Raw genomic sequence first — 26,716 nt, 5'->3', positions numbered from 1 at the left:
TCAGGTTCAATGCTTAGTCATAGCGTGTAATGAAACAGTCAAACCCTCCTCATACTTATAGACAGACCGCAATCCATGTGGGATTATTCACCAGCACGAGTTGTAGGGGGGATGTTTTGAAATTGACTTGTATGGTGGCTGAAAATGTGGTTTGTTTTTCATTTGGCTTGAATGGAAATAGAGTATCTGTGCAGAAAGTGCCAGAAAAAAATCACCAGTGTGTGTCTGCAGTGTGCTCAGGACGCTGTTCAAACTAAACTAGAATAGTGGAATATCAAGAGAAATATGAAACATTTTCAAGTGCAGCTTATTTCAAAATCAATGAGGGTCTGTGCATAATTTTTTTAAATGAAATTTAAAACATTTAGAGATCTTTTAAAGACCCAAACAGACAAATATGAAGACAATTTTTGCACAACAGATCAATTGACACAAGTGTAGCATTTGTAATGCATTTTAGTTTTAAAGGCTGTATGTATATCTTGCATGGGGCTTCTTAATGTTTGCTCATGCAAACCACCTATACCTGTATATTTATCTGTAAAGCTCAATTTCTGTGAACGTGCAGGTTCTCTTTTTCCTGCTGCTGCATGTGCCACATTGTCACACGAGGAAGTAAATCCACTAAAAGACTAATTTAACTTCATATCACACTATCTAGAGTGTAGATTTGATAAAGTACTAACACATGTTGTCTTATTAAAAATGTAAGACCTCTCTCAAATACAAATGCAAACTTTTTAAGACTTTTTCAACTATTTTTAAAAATCAAATTCAAGACTTTTAAAGACCTTTCAAGAATCTGCAGTAATCCGGTTTCATGTTTTGCACAACAAACACTCTGATATCAATTCTATTTATGTTTGCAATATGATAATTGATTGTCAGCTTGTCATGGGAACCCATAAAGGTATCTAAAGTTGCAAAAAGAATCATGCACATTGTCTAACTTGCAGGTTTCATGGTTTAAAAAAAACCCACAAACTAACTGAAGCCACGACTTTCTGTTTCTTTCTGCTCTGTAGGAATGTGGGTTTGTTGTCAACCTTTAAGGAGGGAAAAAAAAAGAAAAAGAAAAGAGAGGAGTTACTACCAAGAAGAGAAATCTGAGTCAGCAGCTGTCAGCTATCGTACGGCCATAGTGGAAGCCTTTCATGATGAAAGCACAAACATTAGAGGCGACGCCGGCTTGTGAAGAGAAATACAAGCTGGAAATCTAGGTCTGCCCGTTTTCACTGTTTACAAACACCACGGCCGTCATTCACATTTATCCTGCTACACACCGCTCCAACAATGATTCCTGTCATGTCCACATGCAGCAGCAGGACTGTGTGACAAGCACCTATTGAAAGGTAGAGCGCTGCAGCAGCTTTTAAAATCCAGTTTAAGGCTAATTCAGGGATTACAGGAGTCTATGACAGGAGCTGGCAGGAGCTCCACACTACACAGTAATCCCAGATATCAATCTGATCCAGAGGGCTGACAAACAGCCAGGGCATAATGAGACTAGCGCTGCTGAGCATGAGTGAGCAATGCCTGAAAGTAGTCTGATGTGGAGGGCTCAGTCGCTGGCACAGCCTCACTGCTGCAAGCCGAGAAGGGAAGATGCTTCTATGAGCTGGCTCCTCACCAAGTATTAGCTACCTTTGTTTAGAGTTCTGGAAACTAGATTTATTAAGCTGCAGCAGGGATACGCCCTAATGTGGTTTATTATAGTGTTATTATCCTGAAACCGCCAATTAAACAAGACATAAAGGACAGTATCTATGGAGAGCCCATAATTATGTTCACGTCCAGTCAGTTGCTGCCTCCTTAAAAATAACAACCCCCTTTTTCCTCCTCTGTGAGGCCAACAGAGAGTCTACATGTCTGACATCCGCCGTGAAACTCCCCTCAGTGTGTGACTCGGCCTCGCTGAGGGATTTCCTTGGGTTGGGATGAGAGAGGGAGATTTAGACAGCAGCACAAATCCAATCATACTCTGGAGTTTCAGGGATTACACTTTTACAGTGTGTCTATGCAAAGCCACCTAACCCTAAAAACCTTAACTGCTCAGTGGTGGAGGAAATAATACCAACACAATGTGCTGGAGAGGATTAAGAGCGGGTATGTAAGTTGAACATGTGGGCCGTCAGGATGATTCTGATAACAAAGAGAGCACAATGATGTCATCCCCGTCCTCACGAAACTCCACATGACCCTCCTCTGTTATTGACGGGCATTGTTTGCTTCCATGTTCGTTGTTGACGCTGACACAGCATCTCTTCCTGCGTGATGATGAGAGGATTTGAAACGCCTTACTCTCACTCGGTGCTGCAGAGCACTTGTGGATGTTTGCCAACTGTTGTGCTAATGGCAAACTCAGAGGAGGAATATAACCATGGCTACCTCTCCCACATGACTGCTGGGCAGGACTTTCAGTTTTCACTGCACACACTGATCCACTGCCATCATTGCCAGGACGAGCCAAGCAAATCTGCCACATCACAAGAGCAAAACGCTTCAACAGATGACCGGGGAATTTAGGGTCCTGACAGCTGAGAGTTGGAGCTTTAAAGGCCTGCTGGCGAGTCTGTAAGGGAGGTATGACACAATGGATAGAGATCTGCTATGACAAAGCATGTCTGTTATGATCATGCGGCCCAAGAAGAGGCTTGGCATCGCCCACATGACCTGCCAAACGACATCATTCAGTCAGTGAGACGCCTTCCTCCTTCCTAAACAAAGATCAGAGGTTGTTTAAAATTAGAAAGCACAAGTATGCAGTATGAACATAGGTCGACTGATGTTTTAAAAATGGCAAGGGGCGAATATATAGAGAGGATACCTGTCAAAGAGTTAACTTTAACATGTAGTTACGATGATACACTAGTACTGGAAGTTTGTCTTTTTTCGAAACGACCTGCTACATACTGCCTACTAATGTAGTAGGCAGTAGGTACTGCCTACTACATACTGTGTTTGATTTTAGTATGTAGTATGACTGCTCTGTTGGATCTGGTCTGCAGGATGCTGAGCCAGACGTCAATGAATTTCGGGTTTCGGAATGCAAAAGTAAACAACGGCCAAGCTGATAGAGAAACTGCTTCCATAGCATCACTTAGGATTTAAGGTTTAAAGTTTAGAAGCTAGAAGAAGTTTACAGCACTGAGGACAGGAGTTCCCCCGTCAAAAAAGAAGAGAAAAGAAAAAGCGGATCGAGCGCTGTGCATTGTGGGAAACAGTACGTGAGGCAGACTGGTCCGATGCATACTGAGAAATTTTCCCGAATCAGTAGACATCCAGGGAGTTTTGGAATACTGCAGATTTTGCTCTTCTTCACAAACTACATACTGAATTTTGGCCAAATCAGTACGTACTGCTAGTATAGTAGGTGGTTTCAAAAACAGCCTATGTGTCATGTTAAAGGGTACGTATAATAAGCTTAACTCTCTGCCCATACCTCCTCCGTATTTGCTGTTGTCTAATTTAATCCCTCATGTAATGTATTTGTCATTTATTAAGCCGGATTAGGGTCACATATGAAAAATGCATAACACAGTGTTTTCTGTTCTTGACTTTAAGCCGTCAATCTCAAATTCCTGACTTCTAACAAAGAACTCTTTCCTCAAAACCTCGAGTCTGAACCAAGCGGCAACCTCCGGTCTCAAACGATGAAGCCCATGAGGAAGTGTTATAAACTGCAATACATCGAGAATCCGCTTGAGGCTGGCTGCAGAAACACCGGAAACCACATAGACATGAATGGGAAAAAGACGATCTTTGCAGCATTAATAAACATGTTTACAGCCTGGTTCAAAAAAACGACTTGGCCCTATGAAGCTAATCTCTCTATCGGCACACACTGTACGGGGGTGAATTTTTTCTAACGTGACGGTTCAGAAGATATTAAGATTACGAGTTTTTGCCCAAATAAGGACATGACTGACGTGACTCCCGGCGGGGAACACATAGCTGTTGGCTAGGAGGCTCACACTATGTCACTCTGTCTGGTTGAGTTCCGCATTTCCAATATGGCTGCCGCCGTCGATTGGCTTCAAAACAGCTCTCAGGAACAGATGGGTGACGTCACGGATACTACGTCCATATTTTATACAGTCTATGGTCTGAACGTAGAAATCTGGGATTAAAGTTAGAACACTTTAAAGTTAGGAGTACGGGCACCTGTGAGGAACAAACTTTGATGGGAGTTGTAGTCCATTACGTCAGACTTAAGAGTTAAATGCAAGTCCAAAGTCACAACCTTAAGTACCTAATGCATTGAAAGCAAACTCCTGAAAGTGTAAAGCCTGGTTTATACTTCTGCGTTGAACCTACGCAGCAGTGGTCGACGCAGACGTGAGCGGTCACACAGCAATACTCCCCCTAAACTCTAGAGGGCAGTGTGGTCTCTCTGATAGTCCGGTCGCCTGTTTCCAGCCCCACTACATCCTATGTTTACATTTTCACAGCGATCCTGAAGGTGTTATGTTAATGTACAGCTGATACATGTTGCTGTTTATCATACAGACATGATTACAGGGAGGAATAGAGAGGAGACGGAGGAGGAGATGAATCCCAGACCCCGGAAGTGCTGTGACTAAAGGTAGTGATGCGTCCTCCCGTGTCGAGGCTTCGAAGCGTGTGCCGAGTAATCCAGGAAGATTTCTGTGAAGCACGTATCGAGGCTTGTGTTGATGATGTATGTGGTGACGTTCGAAGCCTCACGAGCCGCCTGTACCACGTGACTGATTCAGGAACCGGTTCGCGGGTTTGGTGCGCGATTCGAAATATAAGGGGCAGCACACAGTCGCAACCTTATCCCCAATTTGTTTCCACTTTCCCTTTTGACCCGGCCATTGCACCATAAAGACAGACACCATATTAAGAAGTTCATTATTTATGTGTTGGCATCACAAACGTCATTCACTTATTCAATTCAAAGCTTCACACACCAAAGGGATGGTGTCATTATAATCACTGCGCTTATTTTACATTTATTGTCCACTTGGTGGCGCAGTAGAGCAAATGGAGCACCATGAAGCTTCGGCCAATGAGTGAACCAATTGGATGGAACGCCTCAATGCTTCAAGAAACTTCATCTCGCCATCACTAACTAAAGGTTAGTGACAGGTCTCCAAGAGCGCTTTTATTCTCTACCGCCGGACTGATTATGACTCGGTTACACTCCCGGCTGACACCTGACTACATACACACGCTTATTTTTCTCAATAAGAACAAGTAGACAGAAATCTGGACGCTGTGAGTCTGAAATATGTTTCTGTCCAGGTCTCCTGTTGCAGTAAATCCACATGATGTAGTCTGAGCCTTCACTTTTACAACTATGTGTCCGCAGAGATTATGAGCCTGCACATTAATATGCACAATTAACATTTTATATGCCTCAATATGATCCGTATCTATTCAATACTATCAGATATATGTTTGATTGTTTACATTTCCGAAGATTGATGCAGAGAATACTTGAAATTGACATCCCTAGTCCAAATAGTTGATACAAACACAAGTCCTCCTGTCACCTCTGATGAAGAAGAAAGCTAATCATAGTTTAGGAATCTGGGGTGGTACTCAGGTTTCAAAGGGGGCCCATGCCGGCCCTCTCTCTGGATACGCCCCTGAAGTCACAGTTCCAACAAATAAGTCTGAATCTCATTAAGTCCAAACTCAAATACACATGACCATGAGCTAAAACTGCTCAGATTGTTTATGCCAGATGTTTGTCATGATATTTGATGTGTAAACCAGCTGTGCCCAGACCATTAAAACACTCAGACACACAGCACGACCCTGTCACTCACCAGCTGTCCTCGTCCTCGTGAAGACAGTCCATGTCCTCCAGGTCTAATATTTCCACCTCGTCTAGGATGGATGTCTCCCCTTCATCCACATATCCCCCCGAGGTGTCTGCGTAAAGTGAGTTCATACTCGACATGGAGGGAGAAGCCGAGGCTCCGTCATACTGGTACGGCCTCCCGAAGCTGATGCCGTCGTAGGAGAGTCTGGGGCTCAGGCAGCGGTTGTTCTCCAGCAGCCCCCCGAAGCCGCCCGTTCCGACGAACCCCACCCCAGGGAAGCCGGCCAGACCGGCTGACAGGGACGAGGAGTCGTAACCGGCGCTCAGGGGTCTATGGTTCCCTGACATCCCCCCGGACGAGGACAACATCGTAGACCGGCTCCGGAGCTGCTCGTTTTGCTGTTCGAGCTTCTTCACCAAGTCTTGGAGCTTCCGCACCTCCAGGTCCGCGTTGATGTTTGAGTTGATATCCTCCATAGCGGCTCCTCAGCGGCGGAAATATGCGGCGGTGTTTCCAGACGGTTCTCTGCCGACAGTCCGTTAGTTTCCGTTAAGTTCACTTTGATTTACGTGTTGAAAGAAGACACTTTGGTGTTCGACCGACTTAAAAGGATCAACATCGTCATCTTCTCCGGTTTACCGTGCTCACGGGCAGGGTTGAGGCCATTTTCATAACACTCGTCACCAACTGTGAAAGACCAACAGGCGGCGGAGAACACACGTCACCGCGCTGTGTCGGGAGCGAGCGCGTAACCAACACCTATTTCCACGTGCACACTTTTATGGTGTCAACTAACAAGGCGAATTCCGGTCCGATTAAAATTCTTTTGTTTTCAATACAGCTGATGTTACTTGCTTTTTTATTATGAAAGAAATATTTAAAAATCTTAAAAAATTACTTTATTTTTATTTCACAGTAATATTAATTCAGGAACAGATTATATACATTTTTTTAATGAATTTTACAATTTAAGAATTTAAGAATCATTTAATTCTTAAATTGCAAAATTCAGTGCCTGGAGGAACCATCCCCCAGGCTGTCTCTTGAATTAGATAAATACCTGTATAGGACCTTAAGAATATCTACGGAAGAGGATTAGGGCCACTGAAAAAAAAATAATAATTTAAGGACAATTTTTTTTTTTAATTATTATTCTGAGAAAAAAGTCAGAATTCTGAGATTAAAGTCAGAATTCGGAGAATAAAGTCAGAATTCTGAGATTAAAGTCAGAATTCTGACTTCTGAGATAAAAGTCAGAATTCTGAGAATAAAGTCAGAATTCTAACTTTGTTCTCAGAACTCTGACTTTAATCTGAGAATAATAATTAAAAAAAAAAATTTCGACCTCATTTTTTTTTTTATTTTTTTTTTTAGTGGCCCTAATCCTCTTCCGTAAATATCAGCAATGAAACAGGTGACTAAAAACTGTCTGAAACCGACCCCAACCCAGATAACGAAATGGAAAGCAACTATTAATGAAATTCACAACATGGAAAGGATAACACACAGGATAAGGAATTTAAGTGATATTTTTGAGTCACGATGGAAAAGAATAACTAACATTGATATGACATGAAGAGAGATGAATGACAAATGTAAATATGTGTGTACTTGAGCTTTGGATTTGAGCTAGAAACAGATGGTGAAGAACATTAACAGTGGAAAACACTAAAGCCGGGTGTGGGTATATATATAATAAAGACATATCCAGGCCTAAATAAAATCAGATTTAAATTTCCTTTATGAATTTACTATTCTTTTCTCTTTTTTTTCTTTTTCTTTTTCTTTTTCTTTTTCTCTGTTTATTCTTGTTGAGGTTGTAGATTTTTTTCTTTGTACATTTTCTTTAAAGTGTGTTTCTGCATTGGGTATCAAATCCTATACTCAAGGCTGAGTTAAAAATGAGCTGTTTACCTACAGAAGATAGTCTTTGAAGATGCAACAAAATTCATTCAATGCTGACATGCTGCCACGTCTTTGTTTTGTCTTGTTTTGTTTCCTAGTTGTTGTTTCTTTGTGTGTGAAAACTACTAAATAAAAAGAATAAAAAATAAAAATAAATAAAAAATTGTAAAATTCCAACCTAAACTTGATTTTAGTAAGCTCTTAAAATAACAAACTATAGCATCCCTCCTCCCGTATGTATTTTTTTATTTATGTATATGTGTATACATGTATATATATACATATGTATGCATACTGTATATATGAGATCCTCAGGCAAAGGTTTATTGTGTCTTCCTAACACAAAAATGAAAAAAAAAAGGTGACAGGGCATTCTGGAACCATGTGACCAAGGAGATCAAGTCTGCTGAGTCATTGAGCTCTTTTAAATGTCTTCTGAACACATACTTTTATCGTCGAGCCTTTCCTGATTTTATCTGAATTTTATCTTAATTTGTTTTGTTTTAACCCTTTTAAGAAATATATTTAAAAATAATGACATTCCTTAAGAGTTATTTTAGGGGAATTTTGTCTTTTAAGATCTGTTTTATTTCTTTATCTTGATTTCTGTGTTATTATGAACTGCCTGTTTTATTTTGCTGCCCATATGAAGCACTTTGTAACTTGGCTTTTGAAAAGAGCTCTACAAATAAAATTATTGTTTTTATTATTATTATTAAAAATGTGTTTATCTTTATATTGACTGCTTCCATGACCGTAATGATAGGGAAAACCAAAGCACTTTCTTGGTTGTTGTCTATGAATCTAGTCTTGTTTATTTGTCTGTGTGAAGCAGAAGACTCTTTTTGTGTGTGTGAAGTAATAGTCTCAGACTTGATAGAGACATTTAATGACCCCCTAAACCAAATAAGTTGCTTCTTTCTTATGTGTGCCCTTGTAAGTGTAGTTTTTAACGTTTTTTATTTTATTTTATTTATAAAAATAATCAATATTTTAACTTTTCTCATAAGCTTATTTTTTTTTTTATAGCATTAGTTTATTTTTGCTTTGTCCTTATGTTTTATTTCTATTTTTGCAACAAAAAGGTTGAATTGAGCCCTGCATTACTCATCAATACACCTAACTATTAATCTACTTATTTTTACCAGTTCATTCACTTACAGAGTATTTTTTATTTTTTTTTGATTAAACTCAATGTTTTTACTCCTCATCTCCATAAAACAAAAAATATTTTCTCAGACTTGCTTTTTTCTTGTTTGCTATTGTAGGTGTAGTTTTTCAAGATTTTTTTTTTTTATTAATTGATTCAAAATATTCATTTTAATTTTACTTTTTTTAAACTTTATTCCTTTTCTTATTTTTTTCTATTATCTGCACTTCTGTACATTGTTGTTTAAACTCTTGCCTTATAAATATTTTGTCTTTTTGTAACTAAAATGTTGAATTTCGTTCTGCATTACTCATCAGTACACCTATTATCTACATATCTACTTATTTTTACCAATCAATTTATGTACCTATGATAATAAAGTGTTGGTCCACTCATCACTCCTCATAAACATGGAGTGAGTGGCACAGGTTGATCACTTTAAATGTAACCCATAAAAATAATGAACAGCAAACAAATCAATACAAACCACTTTATTTTCATACAGAAACATGACACCTAAAACATAGTAAAAAAAATATTTTGCAACAAGCTTAAGATGAAGCTTAGCCCCATATTTATGTAGCATATCAGTCTTAACCCAGTTCAAGTGCTTCCTCCGACTCGAGACGCTCCTCAGTGTTCTTAAGCACGTCTCCTCTCTGCCCTGCAGCGTCATCGTCGGCCACAGCCCGCTCCTCTCCTCCCTGCCCCGTGCTGCTCATAGTGGAGTCCAGCACGTCTTGGTCAGCACTTGTGTTCTGCGACTCGGCTCCCTCGTCGTCTTCATCTTCTACATCCATCTCAAAAACACGGATGTGTCGAAGATTGGCGCTCAACTGCAAGGAGAGGAAAAACGTCAAGCTAAGATCCACTACATTCACTAAAGGCACTGTGAGGAGGTTTTAACTGATGTTGAACTAGTCTCTCTCTCTTATTCTGATGCCTCTTCATGACCTACACAGTAAAATTAGTTATTGAGGAGGAGGAGTTTTTCTTTAGATTATTTTCTTTGGACTTAATGTTTTGTCCTAATGTCTGATGTTTCAGATGGAGAAAACTTTACAACCAGGGCTTTGCTAGCTAAAAGAGCTAACAGCTATGAACAGGATTAAATGTGTATGTTGGCGTGAAGAGTTACACCATGTGCATATTTACGTTATTCAGACATTTATTGGGACACCAGAGCTCACATCATGACACGTCTGCTCACCTTTTGTAAGCTAGCCAGAGGTAACTAATCAGAGTTTAAAAAGTTTAGTTGTTGTCGCTACAAATCAATACATGACCTCATCACTCTGCATCCTGAAAAAAGTTGTCTTAGCAAAGAAAAGTCAGGTTAAAAAGAAGATCTGTGTTCATTCATTTGCTTCAACTAATGGATGCTTCACTACGGGTTTGTCCACAGGGGGCGCCAGAATCAACACAACATGAAAGCTCCTCACTGTGCCTTTAAATAAAAATATTGCACTACACTTTTTCTTGAACATAAAACATCCACACATTGAATAACTTACCACGCAGGCCACTTTGCGGATTCCATTGACCGCCACAAACTGAGCCTTCATGCTCTCCAGTTCACGCCACTGATTCCCCAACACCAGGCTCTGGTATGGGATGTTACCGCTCTGCTGGTCCAACCTGATGATGAGGTAACATGTACGTTATCTTTAAGGGTAATTACATTTCTTTCAAATCTAGGCCCTATTGTTAATAAACCACTAATCCAACACTGCTTGAATATGTTTTGGTTGATTGCTGTTTACTTAGGTAACCATTATTGTGTAAAAGGTTAATGGACTGTCCTTATATAGGGCTTTTTGGGCATTGTGACCCCTCAAAACTCTGTTATACTACTCAACTCATTTTATTTATATATATCACCTTTCATACTTTCAAGCATGCAGCCCGAAGTGCTTCACAAAGGAACAGAGACAGAAAACATCAGTAAAAGCTAAAAGTGGAAAGGGATATAAAATACTTCTATTTTATATATATATTATTATTATTATTTATATATTACTATATATATATATATATATGTGTGTGTGTGTGTGTGTGTGTGTGTGTGTGTGTGTGTGTGTGTGTGTGATTTTAAGATATGCTTATCTTTTACCTCTTTAATTTTGATTTTAATTTTAATTGCTAATAACTTTTTAATAATTGTTAATTTATAGGCTCTTGTTTGCTTTATATATTTCTTTTGCACTGTCTACTCTGTTACTGTGACATTTGAATTTCCCCGTTGTGGGACGAGTAAAGGAATCTCTTATCTTATCTCTTATCTTACTTGAAAATAAAATAATGATGATCAAATAAATAAAATAAAATAATTATAATAAAATAAAATCAGAAAAATACCAGAAAAGTAAATATTAATATAAAATAAAATATATAATATGATAGAATAAAATAAAATAAATAAAAATGATTTTAAAACAGTGGTCATAATGGTAATAATGCAGTCCAGGGCTAAAAAGCCAGATTGAAAAGGTAAGTCTTAAGTTCACTTTTAAAAACACCCAGAGAGCTCGCCGTTTTAATGTCTAGAGGAGGAGTGTTCCACACTACATGTCACATTCTGTGTCTTGACCCCACTTCAGCACGGGGACTTAAGGAGCTGGGGATCAAACTTTTACCTTCCAGTTGAGAGACAACTCACCACCACTGAGCCACAGCCTCCCAATGCTGTGTCTCGACACGCACCGCACATAAAACATTTTGTACCAGTGAGGATTTAGGAACTACCCGTATATGTTTTATTGTAGTAAGACTCTTATCTGCCAAAGGGCAGAGTATTACAAACCTGATTCTTTTATGATCGAGATAAAGAGCTCTAATGACTGATGTTATGCTGTCAGGCAAATGGATTGAAACACAAAGGCTGACTTTCCTTCTGGGCGCTGAGTTGAAATATTCTGGTGTCTAAATGACGAAAAGGTAGAGACGTTTTTTGAATATTTCCAGTAAATTGCTTCAGCTAACATCTGTGAACATGTGTGCAATTGCTGCATCGTAACCCCTGCAGGCAAATGAGCAAATTTATCAAAGCATGTGTACTAAAAGTGCTTCTTCTCACCAGTGAAGTTCAGATAGTTAATTTAAGTGTCTGATAACATTGAGGTGAACTTTTTCTTATAGCTGGAACAGACGTCACATCACATCCTGACTCCATTTACAGAAAAAGTAGCTTTATCTTTCAGAACACAGAGGTGGCATCAGTCTGTAAGTTTTAATGTTTAATTCAGGTGCTGACTACACTACTGTCCTCATTACAGGCCAGTTTCCATAGCGTCCAACATGCTTTCATGAGGCTCCATGTAGTTTTAAACTTTAATAAAACTAAATGTATGTTTTTTAACAGAAACCTACCATTGGCTAACAGTCCCCTCAAAATCTCCTCCTTGGATGGTTCAGAGATTGAGTATGTTGACGGCTACAAATATCTAGGAATCTGGCTTGACAACAAACTTTCTTTTGAAACACACATAAACACACTGCTCACTAAGGTAACCTTCAGTTATCAGGCCCCTCTCCTTTGGAATCATCTACCAGTCAGGGTCCGGGAGGCAGACACCCTCTCTACTTTTAAGAGTAGGCTTCAAACTTTCCTTTTTGATAAAGCTTATAGTTAAAGCTGGCTCAGGCTTGGACCAGCTTTTGTCATGCTGCTATAGGCCTAGACTGCCGGGGGAACTGGCGCACTAACACACTGGGATCCTACCTCACCCCCTTCCCCCCAATCCCTTCATCACTTACTTTAACTCTGCCTGTCCCATTAAAGTTACTAACCATAGACCTTTCTGGAGTCCCTGAGCTCCATTGTCTCGTAGGTTCCTCTGAGCTGCCGTAGACGTCCTCCTGCTGCGGACGATCTGGACTCCAGCTGATACGGACGTGCTGGACTCCAGCGGCAACAGCTTCTACTACTCGTCTCATCACTATCACCTCTCTCTCTTGCTCCCCTCTATCTGTCTTTCCAGACCAAACTCGGTCAAGACATGATAGCTGTCTAACATAAGTCTGGTTCTGCCTGAGGTTTCTGCCTGTTAAAAGGAAGTTTTTCCTCACCACTGTAACTAGCTAAATACTGCGATGTGCAATGCTCATGGTGGATTAAGGTGGGGTCAGACTGAGTCTTACCCTGTCTTGGTGTTGGGTCTCTGTTCATAATTTGACATAGAGTGGTCTAGACCTCCTATGTTTGTAAAAGCGTCTTGAGATAACGTTTGTTGTGATTTGGCGCTATACAAATAAAGATTGATTGATTGATTGATCCATTTTGTCACTGGAGCCCCATTCACCAATCACCACAGCCACCTGTACTCTCAAATGAACTGGCCTTCACTCCACTCTCGCAGACAAACACACTGGTTTCTATTCATTTACAAATCTCTCACTGGTAAAACCCCGTTATATTTACAGTCACTAATCAAAATTCACAGCACAAACCGTAGCGTGCGCTCAAGTAGCTTTATTAACCTCATCACACCCAAAGCCCGGACCTCCTTTGGTTGCACCTCCTTCAAGTTTTCTGCTGCAAATGACTGGAATCACCTGCAACAATCCCTAAAGCTGACCTCTTTATTTATTCCACTCACCACTTTCAAAAACTTATTACATCCCATAACTCAACATCAATGCACTTGCTTTTAAGTTGTTCACTCCTGTCATATTTTTGTATTGTATTGTTCTGTCTCTAGGTTTCTCTGTACGTCCTCTCTGTCTTGTTTTTATTATTTATTTATTATCATGCCACCTGTGTTGCCTCTTCGCCCAGGTCATCATTGTAAATGAGAATTGGTTCTTAATTGACTTACCTGGTTAACTAAAGGTTAAATTAATAAATGAGGTGAAAAACTATCAGATCGCATAAACCAGTGGTGTCCAAACTTTTTTCAAAGAGGGCCACATTTGATGTTGTCAGAATACCTCAGGGCCAGCGGCTCCTACTGAGACTTAGGAATCATAAAAGTTATATATGAAATCTCCATTTGATAACAATTATTAAATTTTTTTTCTCAATAAATCAGTAACTAGGAAGTCCTCAGTTCTCCACAAGCCACGTATACATTAACAAACTTTTATCTTCTGGAGGAAAATGGTCGGGCAATGTGGGAAAAATATTGTATCATTATTTTTCTATGGCAGGATCACGATCTGGATTTCATCACACTTCTTTTTCATGTTGTTTTTAAGACTTTTCTGACCAGCAGACAACATTTTAAGAACTGAATAATTATTTTTCCTGCGATCTGAACAATTTTTATGCACCAAATTTTGCCTTTTCTGCACAATTTCATAATTTTGATTATGTCTTGTGTCCTCTTTTGTGTCTTGTGTCTTCTGAACTTTTAGTGTTCATCAAGAACATTTTCACATCATGATAAAAACATGAATTTGAAAACCTGTCAGCTTTAAGAGTTCTTGTGTTTCTTCTTTATTGCCGTCTTGCAGAATTCTCAGAGCTTTGCCTTTATACAAGTAGTCTATGAAGTAGTATATGAAGCTTTCTGAGACGTTTCTGGATTGACTTTAGTTTTGTTTGTGCACTTGAAAGAAACTGCAAATGTACAGATGATTCAGAATGGGATTAATTTTTGTGCCATAAATAACACATTTTAAGATGCAAGCTTGGGGCCATAAATAAATGGACCTTGGGCCGCGATTGGCCCCCGGGCCGTACTTTGGACACCCCTGGCATAAACAAAAGACGAAGAAACGCCCATGTTCTGAGAGGTAAAGCTACATTTTTTATCAAATGAGTCTGGTTGCTTCGTACATAGAGCAATGAAGCTGCTCCCTCTTGTTCCCAACTAAGCAGCTTAACTTAACAAAAGGTCAATCGCTGCAGGGGTTTTTCATAATGCTTCAGACACTTAGAGTAACAGTCTGAACCTTTCAGAGGCAGGAAAGGACGTTAAGTATTTTGATTTGGCACCTTTTCACTCAAGTGTTTTGTTACAGCCATTGTAGGTGGTTTTACGAACCAGTTAGTCAGAAAATAGGACCCATGTTTAGAGGTACCTGTACAACCTACTCACTCCATTCTCCATCCTGTCTTCCAAACATGACTCAAACTGCATCATGAGAATAAACTTGTGGAAAGAGAGAGATTCTTTGTAAGGTATTTTCAAACACACACGTACCTCTTGTTCGGCTCCCACTTGAATTCACTCTCGCAGCTCAGTGTGGAAGCAAGAGGAACCTGAGCCAGAACACGCCTCTTGCTCTGTTCGTCTGATCCTTGGAGGACCACGGTGAGCATCTCATCATCGTAGAAACGAGCATCCAGGCAGCTGTACACACAATTAGGCCTGACAAAGGAAATCAGGGTGAGTCATTGCAGCACTTTGAAATGATGAATGACAATGACAGGTCCCAAAAAGTGAAGCCAAAACATAGAACTCCTGCTACTGACTGGCTGCAGTATAGCTCATAAGGCTTGACTTTTTCCATGTGAACAGATGGGACATGGGTCAAACTTTAAAATCAAAATACAGGTTGTAGAAATATTTCTCGAACACATTTTCTGTCGTTATAGTTCACTCTTATAAAGTTGAGTTATGCCTCAATGTTCATTTTCTGAGATGTTAAGTTTTGGTTATTCATTTGATGATATAAAAAGTGGTCTAACCCCATGATTGGCAGCTCTATAGACAAATACGGCTACTATAGCAGCGTTTGCACAGGACCATCAGAGTAGAGGTGATAGGAAACGTATCAAACATTAACACAAGAGTCTTTAAACTGTCCATAACAGAGTGTCTGCTTAAAACTGACAAAATAACCTGTTCTGCTTGTCTGATACTGTCTGGAAGGATCTGTACTGTTTCATTAGTAAGCTTAATATGCGTTCTGGTAAGAAGGAGGGGTGGGACGTCAATACTGCTGCACCAGATGCAAAAGACATCACCAATCTAATATGTCAGTGCCTTTCGTAGGGGTGTCTTGGCTTCACTTTTCAGCGGGAGGTGCAGACGTATCAAGCTGAGGAATAACTTTTGTCTCTTTTGAAAATGTAAAAAATGAAGGGCACTGACTGAGCTGCAGCAGCATCATCAAGATGGTGGCTGAGGTCGATGGACATGACGCTGTTGGGGATATGTCTGTGGAAGCAGAATCAATAAATGAGGTTAAAACCAGATTGAACTGGAAAAAAAAGAAACTCAGATACACTCAAAATCGACAGACATGTACCTGTTTGGGTCTGTCGGTTTGCGCAGCAAGTAGAGCTTGGAGGGGGAAATCTCCGGCATGCAGAACAAGATGTGGTGCATTTTGGCCTTCTTGTCATTCCATCTTTAGGACAATGAAAGTAAAAGGATTATTTTTACAAACTGATGCATGACGACAGAGGAGTTTAGGATGCTGCAGTGTGTTTGTGTTTATACGTACAAAGATGGAAGCTCAAAAAGTCGGGGAGTGTTTTCAGAGCTGTAAACAAAAAAATAGAATATTTAATCACACTTTTTCAGATTACTAAATGAAATAATAGTTTATTACCAGACTTTTAATATCATACCTCTCAGGGACGGTGTAGAGGGGCAGAAAGACTGCCTGTTTTACAGACTTCCCTATCACTTCCTGCACAAAAATGAACAAAACATGAGAAATATGAGACACAAACATTGTATGTTCCAAACTACATCTGAAGTTCATGTTTAAAATGCACGATAAGTTTAGCTTAAGAAGTGTTTTGCCTTTGGTTCAAGTATATATAACTGCAATAGTATGTGTGGAGGCTGCAGGAAGGTCAACACTGTTCCTGTTATATTAATCTTAGAGGAGCAGAGTGCTAAATCCAAACCCCATGAATGTGGGTCATAGACTGTGGGAAGTAGGAAGTGGAAGCTGTGACCATGAAGTTGCTCGCTGATTTATGGCCTCCTGTTTAAGAGCCTTGAGTTATTGGAGCCCAAAGTGACAATAAGCTGCTATATCCTCTATTTCACCCCAAAAGGAGCCACTATTTACAAAATGACTATCATAATTTATCAAAGAAGACCTGAATCTAGTGACTGAGGTGGATGCATTATTAGAAAAATCTTTACTGTGGTGATGAACAAAGACGGAAGTGATCATTTCCTCATAGACTTCTGTGTGATCAGCTATCCTGTGCAACATAACCCGCCCCCTGCTGGTCGTTAGAGACATTGCAGGTGTAGCACACTTTCAAAACAAAAGAGGTTACATCCACTTTATTTGATTAAATCCACGCTGCAAGTTGTTGACATTTCTAAATAAATGTTTAACTGTGCAGAAGAAAAGAAAAAGATGGACTGCAGAGACTCACGGCAGGTTTCTGTAGACACTGCTCGATCACGCTCTCCATCGTCCTCTTCACAAAGTGCAGAGACTTTTGGGGATATGAAGGGAACAGCAAGGGGCTCTCTGCACAAAACCAAACATTTCTTCTGTTAGTGATTACAACAAACAAAGTCATAACTATAACTATATAATAATTACTTTTAAAACTGGTAAATATTAAGATGCTCACCCTTCAGGTGTGCGCTCTCCTGTAAAAACTTCAGCCACTGGTTTCCCTTCGTGTTGGGCGGAGACACGAGGTCATCATCCTCGTCCTTCAGGTACTAAAAATGTCCACATGAACGATAAACCAGGACGTTAGACGGCAGCTCAGGTCAGAAACACCTGAGGTAACAGAACACAACACTCACCTGACCAACTCGCTCCACGTTGAAGTACTTCCCTTTGCGGTCGAAGAGTTCTTCGTTCTGTCAAACAAGGATAGTCTGAATTACTAGTGATAACCTGACACTGAACTCTCATACTGTATATCACACATTTACTTTACTCTATTTCAGTTCCTGTGTGGGTTTAAGAGTCAGCTGCTGTAACACAACAACAGGCTGTGGTGCTACTGAAGTTTTATTACAGATTTAATGAGCTTTTAACAGAGAATAAAGTAGAGTTTTACAAGAAGTCATCAAAGGTTCAGAGTACAGGTAACATATAAAGAAAGCTCGAAGGGACTCTTCACATCAGATGTAGAGGTCAGAGACTGGATTCAAACTGTGGGTCTCTCTCCAGAGTAACATGTCTGTGAAGGTTCTCAGTCATCCAAGTCATGGTAATCCAAAGCTTGATCCGTAAGGCAACTGGACTGAAGATTTGCTACCAGTCCAGTTGCCTTACGGATCAAGCTTTGGGTCTCTCCAGAGTATTTTATTAAATAATCCATCAATTCAAAAAAGTGATAAAAAGCATATCTAGCCTGTGCATGATTGTCAGGTAATATTAGTCCTTGGTTGTTGCTTAGTTTTCATGCATGGCACTTCATTTTTTGGCATTTTAGTGTAAAGTAAGTTGCAGTAATGGACACGTTTCTTTTAGTAGTGGTGGGAAAAAAACATAACGGAGTGCTCGGCCACAGCGCTTGGTAAATAATCTGAGATTTGGAGAATGAAGTATAAATATATGAAAAAAAGAGACTGATGTCATAATTTTATGACAACAGTCATAATTTTAGGCTATGGTACTTTCTGTAAATTTAAAGGGGAATAACAGACTAGCAGGAAGCTGTCTGCACTAAAATGAGGAGCATGGTGCCTCGTGTGAAGCTAAACTTCCCCAAAGAGGTCCCCAAAACATGTCTTTAAAGTTTATTGCTCAAAAAAACACTTTGAAATCAGATTTTGGTCTGCCTGTAAACCCCTCTTTTTCAGCCCTGCTCAGAACAGGCTGTTTTCTGTGTCTGTGCCTTTAAATGAGAATGAGCTCTCTGACCACGCCCCCTGAGGAAGTGGGTGTGGCCTTGGCTGTCCAGCACGTTGATCTAATGTTTACATGTTGGGAGTAAAATCGACCTTTGTGTTTATTAAGACAGCCTACAACTAGCATGCCTCCCTCCTAAGCTCCTTGTTAGCACACGTGTGTGCAGGTAATGAAAAACGGAGGAGGAGTTGAGTTGTATTTTATACAGTCTATGGGCTGAACAAGCTCCGAGCTCTGACTTCCGTTACAGACCGGATGGCGTTGTGACGTATGAAAAACACTGAAAACTGAAACGGCTCGTTTCAGCACACATTTACAGAAAGGTGGAGAAATCAGAACAGGGGCAGAATGGATGTTTTTCATTTTCAGGGGGTTTGTAGACATGCCAGGGACACATATTTCAGGTAGAGAACCATTAAAAAGTCGATTTTGATGATATGTCACCTTTAAACAGTGAGTGGTAAAAATATGACAATTGGATTTACTCAAATTATATAAAATAAAATAATATACACACAATAATTTAAAATATGAACAAATCCAAGTGCAGATACTCAGCTCTCACCTCGCTGAAATGCTCGGACAGGAAGTCAGCAACAAACGCGATGTCCTTCTGAGTCATCTGAGAGATTAACCAGAATGTTAATGAAGTTTACAGAAATATCTTAAAATCTCAAACCTCTCTTTTAGCTCCTTTATAAGCTTACTTTGTTGAGCTCTGGTGGTACGTGCTCCTCACACATCCGTAGCATAGCTGTGGAGAAATAAAACAAAGTTAATCAAACTACATTATAAATAAACAAATAACAATGAATGCATTTATATCTGTATCAACAAGTTCATGTTCACTCTTACCTACATACAACCACCGGAAAAAGGCTTTAAAGTTTTTCATACTCTTGTCGATCACCCTAAAAGATAAAATACAATCAGTCATTCTCTGCAGAGCGGCGACAAAAAGAGACGATTAAAACAATAACATGACTTCTGCAAACAGGACAAGGAGCTTATTATTTAAAAACTCACTGCAGGAGTTCGTTGGCTTTCAGAGAGAAGGAACCCACAGCTGTGATAGCACCTGAAACAGAAAAAGCACGATGGTTAAAAGCTTTCATGACAATTTGATGTATCACGCAGGATTAGGAGACAGTACCTTCGATGGCTTCTGAATCCAGGCCGAGGGGCTCAAACTTCTGCTTCCACAGAGACATGCCTTTAACCTCACTGAGGTGATACAGCAGAGCCTCAGAGCCACTGCAGGAAGAGAAGGGAAGAATGGGAGAGAGTTTAAAGAAGGATCTTCAGGGAGCATGTGGCGTGAAGGAGAAAACATGGCTGAAAATACCTCTGTAGGTGGCTGATCACCAGCTTCTGGATGCTGGAATATGAGGACTCAATGGACTGACCGAGCTTCTTCAGGCCCTACGTTTAAAAATTACATGTTTCAATTTCAAGGGAAATCTTATCTGCACTGCACACAGAGGAGTGTTTACAGAGAATCTTCCTCTCACCTTGACAGTCAGCTGGTTCATGAGAAGAGCCTGCAGTTCAGGGCTACACAGGAGCAGAGAGCCATTGATAAAAATAAGATGAAGTGACTCAAAATATTCTGACACCACCTACAGGACACTACAAGTATTGCACCACAAACCGCCTCTTCTCTCACCTTGATTGTCCCCACAGCAGAAGCTCCAAAAACTCATCTTGGACTTGAGTGCTCGTGTTCTTCTCCTGTAAGAAATTAAACGTGCATATAAGAAATAGCTGTACTCTCATGGTGTAGCCAACGTAAACTACAAACTCGCAGCAACCGACCTGAACAAACTTAGTGAGGCGAAGATCCATCTGCATGAGGATGTCCTCCCAGGCTTCGCACATACAAGTGAGGGAGAGGTGCAGGTATTGCAGCAGCGTAGAGATGTGGGTGAACTTGCGTGCCATCCTGGTGACCTCAGGCAAACAGTCTGACAACAAGCCTGTGTCCAGCTGGGAGAGAGAGATGGCTTTTTAAATAGAGGACAGACAAAGAGTGAGCAGGAGGTAGAAACTGGACGCCAAATCGTCCCTCTGACCTGAACGTAGCAGATTTCTGGGTTGTTGTCAGCTGACCGGACTTCTGTGATGACTGACAGAGACTTGAGGTCACTGGACAGACTCAGGCTGCGACAGGTTCCTGATACCTGTGGGGAGTTATCAAGACATGAAAACCAAATGTACCACAGTATTCCTGACCTATCACTGTAACACACTAATCCTGTGCAAAACTCCAACACACACACAGATGTACTGATAGAATTTCAGTCCTGTGTGATGTGGCATCTCTCAGACTGGAGGTTGTATTAATTTCTTGTTCAAGGTTTTAAGTTGTCTTCATACCATCTTACTGCCTTTATCCCCCATTGAGGATTTCTGCAGTAAAATTACACACTTTAGTTTTAAAGGGTAAAATTGAGACCTGGGTTACAATAAAGAAGCCAGAAACCAACATTTTCATTAACTGCACACCGTGAAAACTGGGCTCAGATTTTCAGATGTTCATAACATTTATTGCAGTCACACCTGATTGAACACAGTTGGATACAGAAAACACATTTAAAGCTGGGGTTGGTAGTAAGATTTAGATACACTTTTTGTTATACTGGTTAAAATGACCTTTCTGGGGCACTGCTGGCCTAGCGGTCTAAGCGCCCCACATATAGAGGCTACAGTCCTCATCGCAGGGGTCGCCGGTTCGATTCCCAGCCGGTCAACCATTTCCTGCATGTCTTCCCCAACACTCTACTCCCCATATTTCCTGTCTCTCTTCAGCTGTCCTATAAATAAAGGCAAAAAGGCCAAAAATATACATTTCAAAAAAAAAAAAAAAAAAAGATCTTTCTGTCCCGATGGCATCAATACATAATGTGTTCTTAAAAAAAGAGCGAAAAAGAGCTGCTATCTACAGCCGGAGTAAACCTGGGAAAACACCAACCAACCACTGCCTTTAGGGTCCAATTTATTAAACCAATCAAATCCTGTCCTGCCGTTCTGCCCGCCTCCTGTGAGTACATTCCCCCATGCACCCCGTCCCCTGCCTCTGCTTCCCCTGACTCTACTGACTGCCCCTCTCGCTCGACATCGGGCCTGTCCCCTCTGACCCGATGAGGTGCTTTGCTCAGGACTGTAGTCCGGATCAGAGTCTAAAAAGCTCTCCCCACGGAGGCTCTGACAAGCAAAAGAATTAATGACATTTAGTAAGTCCTACAGAAATTTACATTGTAGCGTCCGTCCGGGCGCTGTAGGGATGACGAGCCTATTCGTGAACACGTTGATCTTTAATAACCGGTCACTGTCGGCTGTGATCACGCCAACCAACAAAGCAACAATCAATGTTTGAATGAATGAAGAACTTCCCCTCTTGTTTATTTCTCCTTTCTCCCGCTCGCACACTCTACACCTCTCCTGATGCCTTCACTGACTGTCAACACTGTAGGAATTAAGAACATCTACACTGAACACGTTTAACAAACAGTAGAGCTGTTACAGTATTATATATGTGTTATAACTTTTCTCCTGATATCGTGTCACCAGTACAACTGGATAATGCTAGCATGACAGTTGTGAGTACTAACAGCAGCCATGTTTGTTTGTGTTTTTAACTTTCACTATGATAATGTTTTGGTGAGGACCGGGTTTGAATCAGTCACCATCATATGGTCGCGGGGGTGTTGTTTTGGAGGAGCTTTGAGGGGAGGGAGGAGGGGTTAGACAGAGTCCTAAGGAAATGCTACATTCAAACTCATGCTAGTTTTCCGTGACTACCAACCCTAGCTTTAACAGATTGCAGCCACAAACATCGCCGGTGTTTCAGTGTAAATTGTGACCCTGTTAACTTGTGGCCGTCAGCCGAATGCGCCTCTCACAAATGCTTTTAGTTTTCCATTTAACACATATCTGATGAGTTTATTTTGATATTATAACAACGAATACACTAGGATGCATTCACAAAGACTCTTTTCATGCTTTAAAAAGCCGTTGAAATTGCGACAATCACTGACACGATCAGCTGAAAGTCGCAATCAGCATGGTCACTCTTAACACCGGAACTCCAGTTGCTCGTTAACGGTCATGATCATGTCTGAATTCTTTAAAACTTAAGTCTGCGGTGGAGTATCAATTCTGACAACCGACAACGCAACATCTAGACATTTTGATGCTGGTTACAGTTTTAATTCAGTGTTTAAAGCTAGCTAACTTGTCTAAATTAATTGAGCTAAATGCCACTTTCGGTGCCAGACCTCGCACATTATCTTTTTGATGAAGTCGGCTTTAAAAAGGTCTATAAAGGTTAAAACTTGTTGGCCTAGTTATAATGGTGTTTAGAGGCAAATGTTATTATGTCACTGTTTTTCTTGGTTCGACTGTACATTTATTTTTTTAGATCAAACTATGCTTTGAAGAATCAAAGACGTGTTAACAGTGTAATCCAGTTTAGACTGCAGTTTCTGCTGTTGAACACAACAGTTCCACACTTAAGGTCTAATATTTCCAGTTAATATTTCATCACCAACATGTCAGTGTTCAACTGATAAAGTTTGGTTTTGCCAAACTCAGACTAATGAGTGTAAGAGCTTTACCCCTGTTAGAGTGGCGATCTTGTACATCCCGTAGGCGTAAAGCTCCACAAAGCCGGCATCTCCTCCAAGAACGAGAATGTTCAGCCTGCATGGAAGCCAAACAGAGCGATGAAATATCCTCCAGTCCAACAACATGTGTGTAAAAGACTCCGACTTTCTTTATATGCGTGCTGCTTGAAGCTTTAACTCACCTGACTTCTCCCAGCAGATTCATGATCTCATCAGACTTTTCCTCACTGTGACAAAGAAAGATGATATATTCTTACAAGATGAAAAGTATTACAGTGATGTGTGACGAATGCATTAAAACACTGCCCACCTGAAGATCTTTGAAGTTGTGCTGTAGCTGTGTTAAAAACAGAAGTTAAAACGTGTTAATTATCGAACACTAGAGGTTTTTCTTCATCTTACCTGCAGTTGCTGAAAGTATTACCTCTTTGGGAGTGTCGGTAGTTTGGGAAGAAAGAGCTTGGATTCATCTTCTGAGTTGTAGAAGGAGTCGAGGGCACTGAAACAACAACACACAACAAAAAATATTCACCTACACGTCGACAATCCTGTGTTTTATTGATTTCATCCCTGAGCCTCAAACACACCTGCTCTCCTCTGTCACCTCCATCCAGTGCATGCAGGTCACAGGGTTCTGCATCGGAAACACGTGGAGGATCTCAGCTTTCTCGACACCACACAGAACCACCTGCTTGGTGTCTCTGAGGCTGAAGGCCAATACTGCAGATTTAGGAGAGAATTACAATACCACAACTTCAGATCCTTATTAACAACAGGCATTTAAAGCAATAAGATAAGGACAGTCTTCTTTACTTTTTCCATCAGGTCTCCAGGCGATGGCGGAGATCTCCTTCCCTGTACACTCGATGGGAGGTAAGCTCCAAACACGCTGGAAACTAGCCAGACGATGGAGCAACAACTGTAAACAAACACAAATAAGAAATTAACAAACACCATAAAAGATGTCAGGGTGTTATAGTAGAGAAAGTATTCAACCCTACCTCTCCAGTTGTGTTTGCCAGAGCAATGAGATCCCGTTTGGGGGACCATGACATACACAGTATCGGGTTAGGGAGCTGCTTCTCTCCAACTTGTCGAAAGGCAGGCATGTTTGTACTAAGAGGAGGGAAGATCATTGAAATACATTAAAATCATTGAAATACATGAAAACAGGCACTATACAATTAAAAAAGATAATGTTCTCCCAACAACAACAAAACAGAAAAACCAAGGATTACAAAGGAGGTGGCATCCCTAATATCTATATATCATTTCACTTTTTAAAATAATGGCATATGTATAACACATCAGTACTCTGTTAAATCTCATTCAAATATATTTAAATTTTCTAAAGATTTTCAATCATTTATTTTAACATGTGTTTTTTCATTCTACAAAAAAGAGCATGCATTTATAATAATAATAATAACTTTATTTGTATAGGCAAGGCAAGGCAGCTTTATTTGTATAGCGCATTTCATACACGAGGGCAACTCAATGTGCTTTACATTAACACATTAAAAGCATTGGAAACATTCAGACAAGGATAAAAGAACACAATTAAAATGACAAACATAATAAAACAGAAAAGAAAAGGAAAATTAGAAATATGTTGGAATTAAAATGTGCATTTAAAGTGAGTTAAAATAAACTAAGATAGGAAGGCAGTGGCAAATAAAAAAGTCTTAGTCTGTGATTTAAAAGATTTGAGAGTTGGAGCGGACCTGCAGCTTTCAGGGAGTGTGTTCAAGATATGTGGTGCATAATGACTAAACGCTGCTTCACCGTGTTTCGTTCTGACTCTAGGGACTGAAAGCAGACCAGTACCTGATGACCTCAGAGGTCCAGATGGTTCATACAGTAGCAGCAGATCAGCAATGTATTTTGGGCCTAAACCATTCAGTGCTTTATAAACCATCAGCAGGATTTTAAAGTCTATTCTCTGACAGACAGGAAGCCAGTGCAGAGATCTAAGAACTAGAGTGATGTGGTCCACTTTTTTGGTCCTTGTTAGGACTCGAGCAGCAGCATTCTGTATGAGCTGCAGTCGTCTGATGGACTTTTTAGGGAGTCCTGTAAAGACCCAGTTACAGAAGTCTAGTCTGCTAAAGATAAATGCATGGATGGGTTTTTCTGCATCCTGCTGAGACATAAGTCCTTTAATCCTTGATATATTCTTAAGGTGGTAGTAGGCTGACTTTGTAATTGTCTTAATGTGGCTGCTGAAATTAAGGTCTGAGTCTGTGACACTAGACAAGTAAAGCACTTTTAAAAACAAATGTTTACAAAGTGCTTTGACCAACAAAGCATGGCAGGATTCGAAAGACAAAATAAACCTTTGACAGACAGAGAACGCAAATCAAGTAGAATAAAGTGGTGAAGCAGTAAACATAAGTAAATAGACAATCAATTAAAAAATATATTTAAGAATCAATTTAATAAAAATTATTAGTAAATAGAAAATAATAGAAAATGGAAAGGATACATTAGGAACATTAAAATACTAAATTAAAAAATGAATAAAACAATAAATAATAAAAGTTAATTTAAACAATTAATTAGTTAGATAAAAACTTAAAATAATAATAAATAAAAATAGACAAGTAAATAAAAGCATTATAGGACAATAAAAAGGTTTAAAAATCGGAGGAAATAGAAATGGAAAAGGATAAATAAGGAACATAATAAATGAAAAAAGAAATTATAAAACATTAAATAATCAAATACAATTAAATCAATTAATTAGTTAAATGAAAACTTAAAATAATAATAAATAAAAATAAAAAGTTACAAGGATAAAGTCACATAAAAGCAATTCTGTAAAAACTTGGTGTAAGATTGTAGTTTGCTCTATATTATCTGTTATCTTGAACTTACAGTGTTTCATTGTAAGATATTTCGTGGCTGTTTTGTAATATCTACTTTATTTATGAGCTTGATTTTAATGTATTTGAAAAAGGAGGGCTCTGTAAGTTAGCAAAAGCTGTTACTTTAGTTATTTTAACAGTCTAATGTTGGCTGGTATGGATAGGCTTACTTGATTTATACTTGTCTTTGCACAAACAAAAGTTAAATACTGCTACTAATACTGATAAAACGTAAACATGAGTGTAAAAAAACATGCTAAACTGCTGAATAAACACAACAAACAGCTGGAATCTCACCGTTAAGAGTTGACAGAGCAAACCTTCTGCTCCAATGTTATCATCAGATGTGATGCTTACAGGCTTGTTAGCCCGCTAAGCTAACTCAGATAGCTTTCCATGGCTATTCTAAATCTGTCTGACAAAAGAGACGAAGAATAACAACTGCAGAAGAAATATAACGACATACGAAAGCGTCAAATACACTCTGCTCTACCCTGTGGAACATCGATTCAGGTTTCGATCATGTTGTCTTTGCTATTAGGCGGACAGCGCCATATTTTCCCTCCGACCAATCACAGCGAAGCTACGGAACCCGGGAAGGGACCAATTTGACAGAACGCGCAGTTTGAAGATGCCGGG

At 39.8% G+C, this 26,716-nt stretch overlaps 2 protein-coding genes across 6 annotated transcripts in view; both read right to left on the bottom strand.

The window, feature by feature from the left end:
- The window catches only part of slain2 (SLAIN motif family, member 2), a 29,820-nt gene extending 23,271 nt beyond the window's left edge, over positions 1–6,549 (bottom strand). For 2 of the 4 annotated variants that reach the window (XR_004634745.1, XM_034708230.1), the window contains exon 1: positions 5,799–6,549. Coding sequence is in view for 2 of the 4 variants with exons in the window: in XM_034708230.1 (XP_034564121.1) it covers positions 5,799–6,271 (473 nt within the window). In the remaining 2 variants the exon portion in view is untranslated. The remainder of the gene's footprint in view (positions 1–5,798) is intronic. The other 2 variants (XR_004634743.1, XM_034708217.1) reach the window with 1 other exon arrangement.
- Positions 6,550–9,326: 2,777 nt separating this feature from the next.
- Positions 9,327–26,689, bottom strand: anapc4 (anaphase promoting complex subunit 4). Of its 2 annotated transcripts, none has more exons than XM_034707628.1 (29): positions 26,571–26,689; positions 26,375–26,488; positions 24,212–24,326; positions 24,024–24,129; positions 23,798–23,930; positions 23,635–23,709; positions 23,521–23,547; positions 23,393–23,437; positions 23,202–23,286; positions 20,658–20,765; positions 20,401–20,571; positions 20,252–20,316; positions 20,097–20,139; positions 19,931–20,007; positions 19,739–19,839; positions 19,612–19,663; positions 19,441–19,496; positions 19,293–19,339; positions 19,151–19,207; positions 17,529–17,585; positions 17,348–17,441; positions 17,144–17,241; positions 16,373–16,434; positions 16,246–16,284; positions 16,048–16,149; positions 15,891–15,956; positions 14,997–15,164; positions 10,365–10,488; positions 9,327–9,686 (listed from the first exon to the last, which is right to left on the bottom strand). In XM_034707628.1, exons 3-29 carry the CDS (start codon positions 24,317–24,319, stop codon positions 9,444–9,446), a joined length of 2,409 nt encoding a protein of 802 aa, XP_034563519.1. In that variant the 5' UTR covers positions 24,320–24,326; positions 26,375–26,488; positions 26,571–26,689; the 3' UTR covers positions 9,327–9,443. The 2 variants fall into 2 exon arrangements, with proteins under 2 accessions (XP_034563519.1, XP_034563508.1); XM_034707617.1 differs by having other exon boundaries at positions 26,375–26,492; positions 26,571–26,666.
- Positions 26,690–26,716: the final 27 nt, after the last annotated feature.

Source organism: Notolabrus celidotus, chromosome 2 (assembly GCF_009762535.1).
Source record: "Notolabrus celidotus isolate fNotCel1 chromosome 2, fNotCel1.pri, whole genome shotgun sequence".
Lineage (NCBI taxonomy): Eukaryota > Metazoa > Chordata > Actinopteri > Labriformes > Labridae > Notolabrus > Notolabrus celidotus.
The sequence above is the reverse complement of the archived record's forward strand: the minus strand, read 5'-3'. Positions and strand labels throughout refer to the sequence as shown.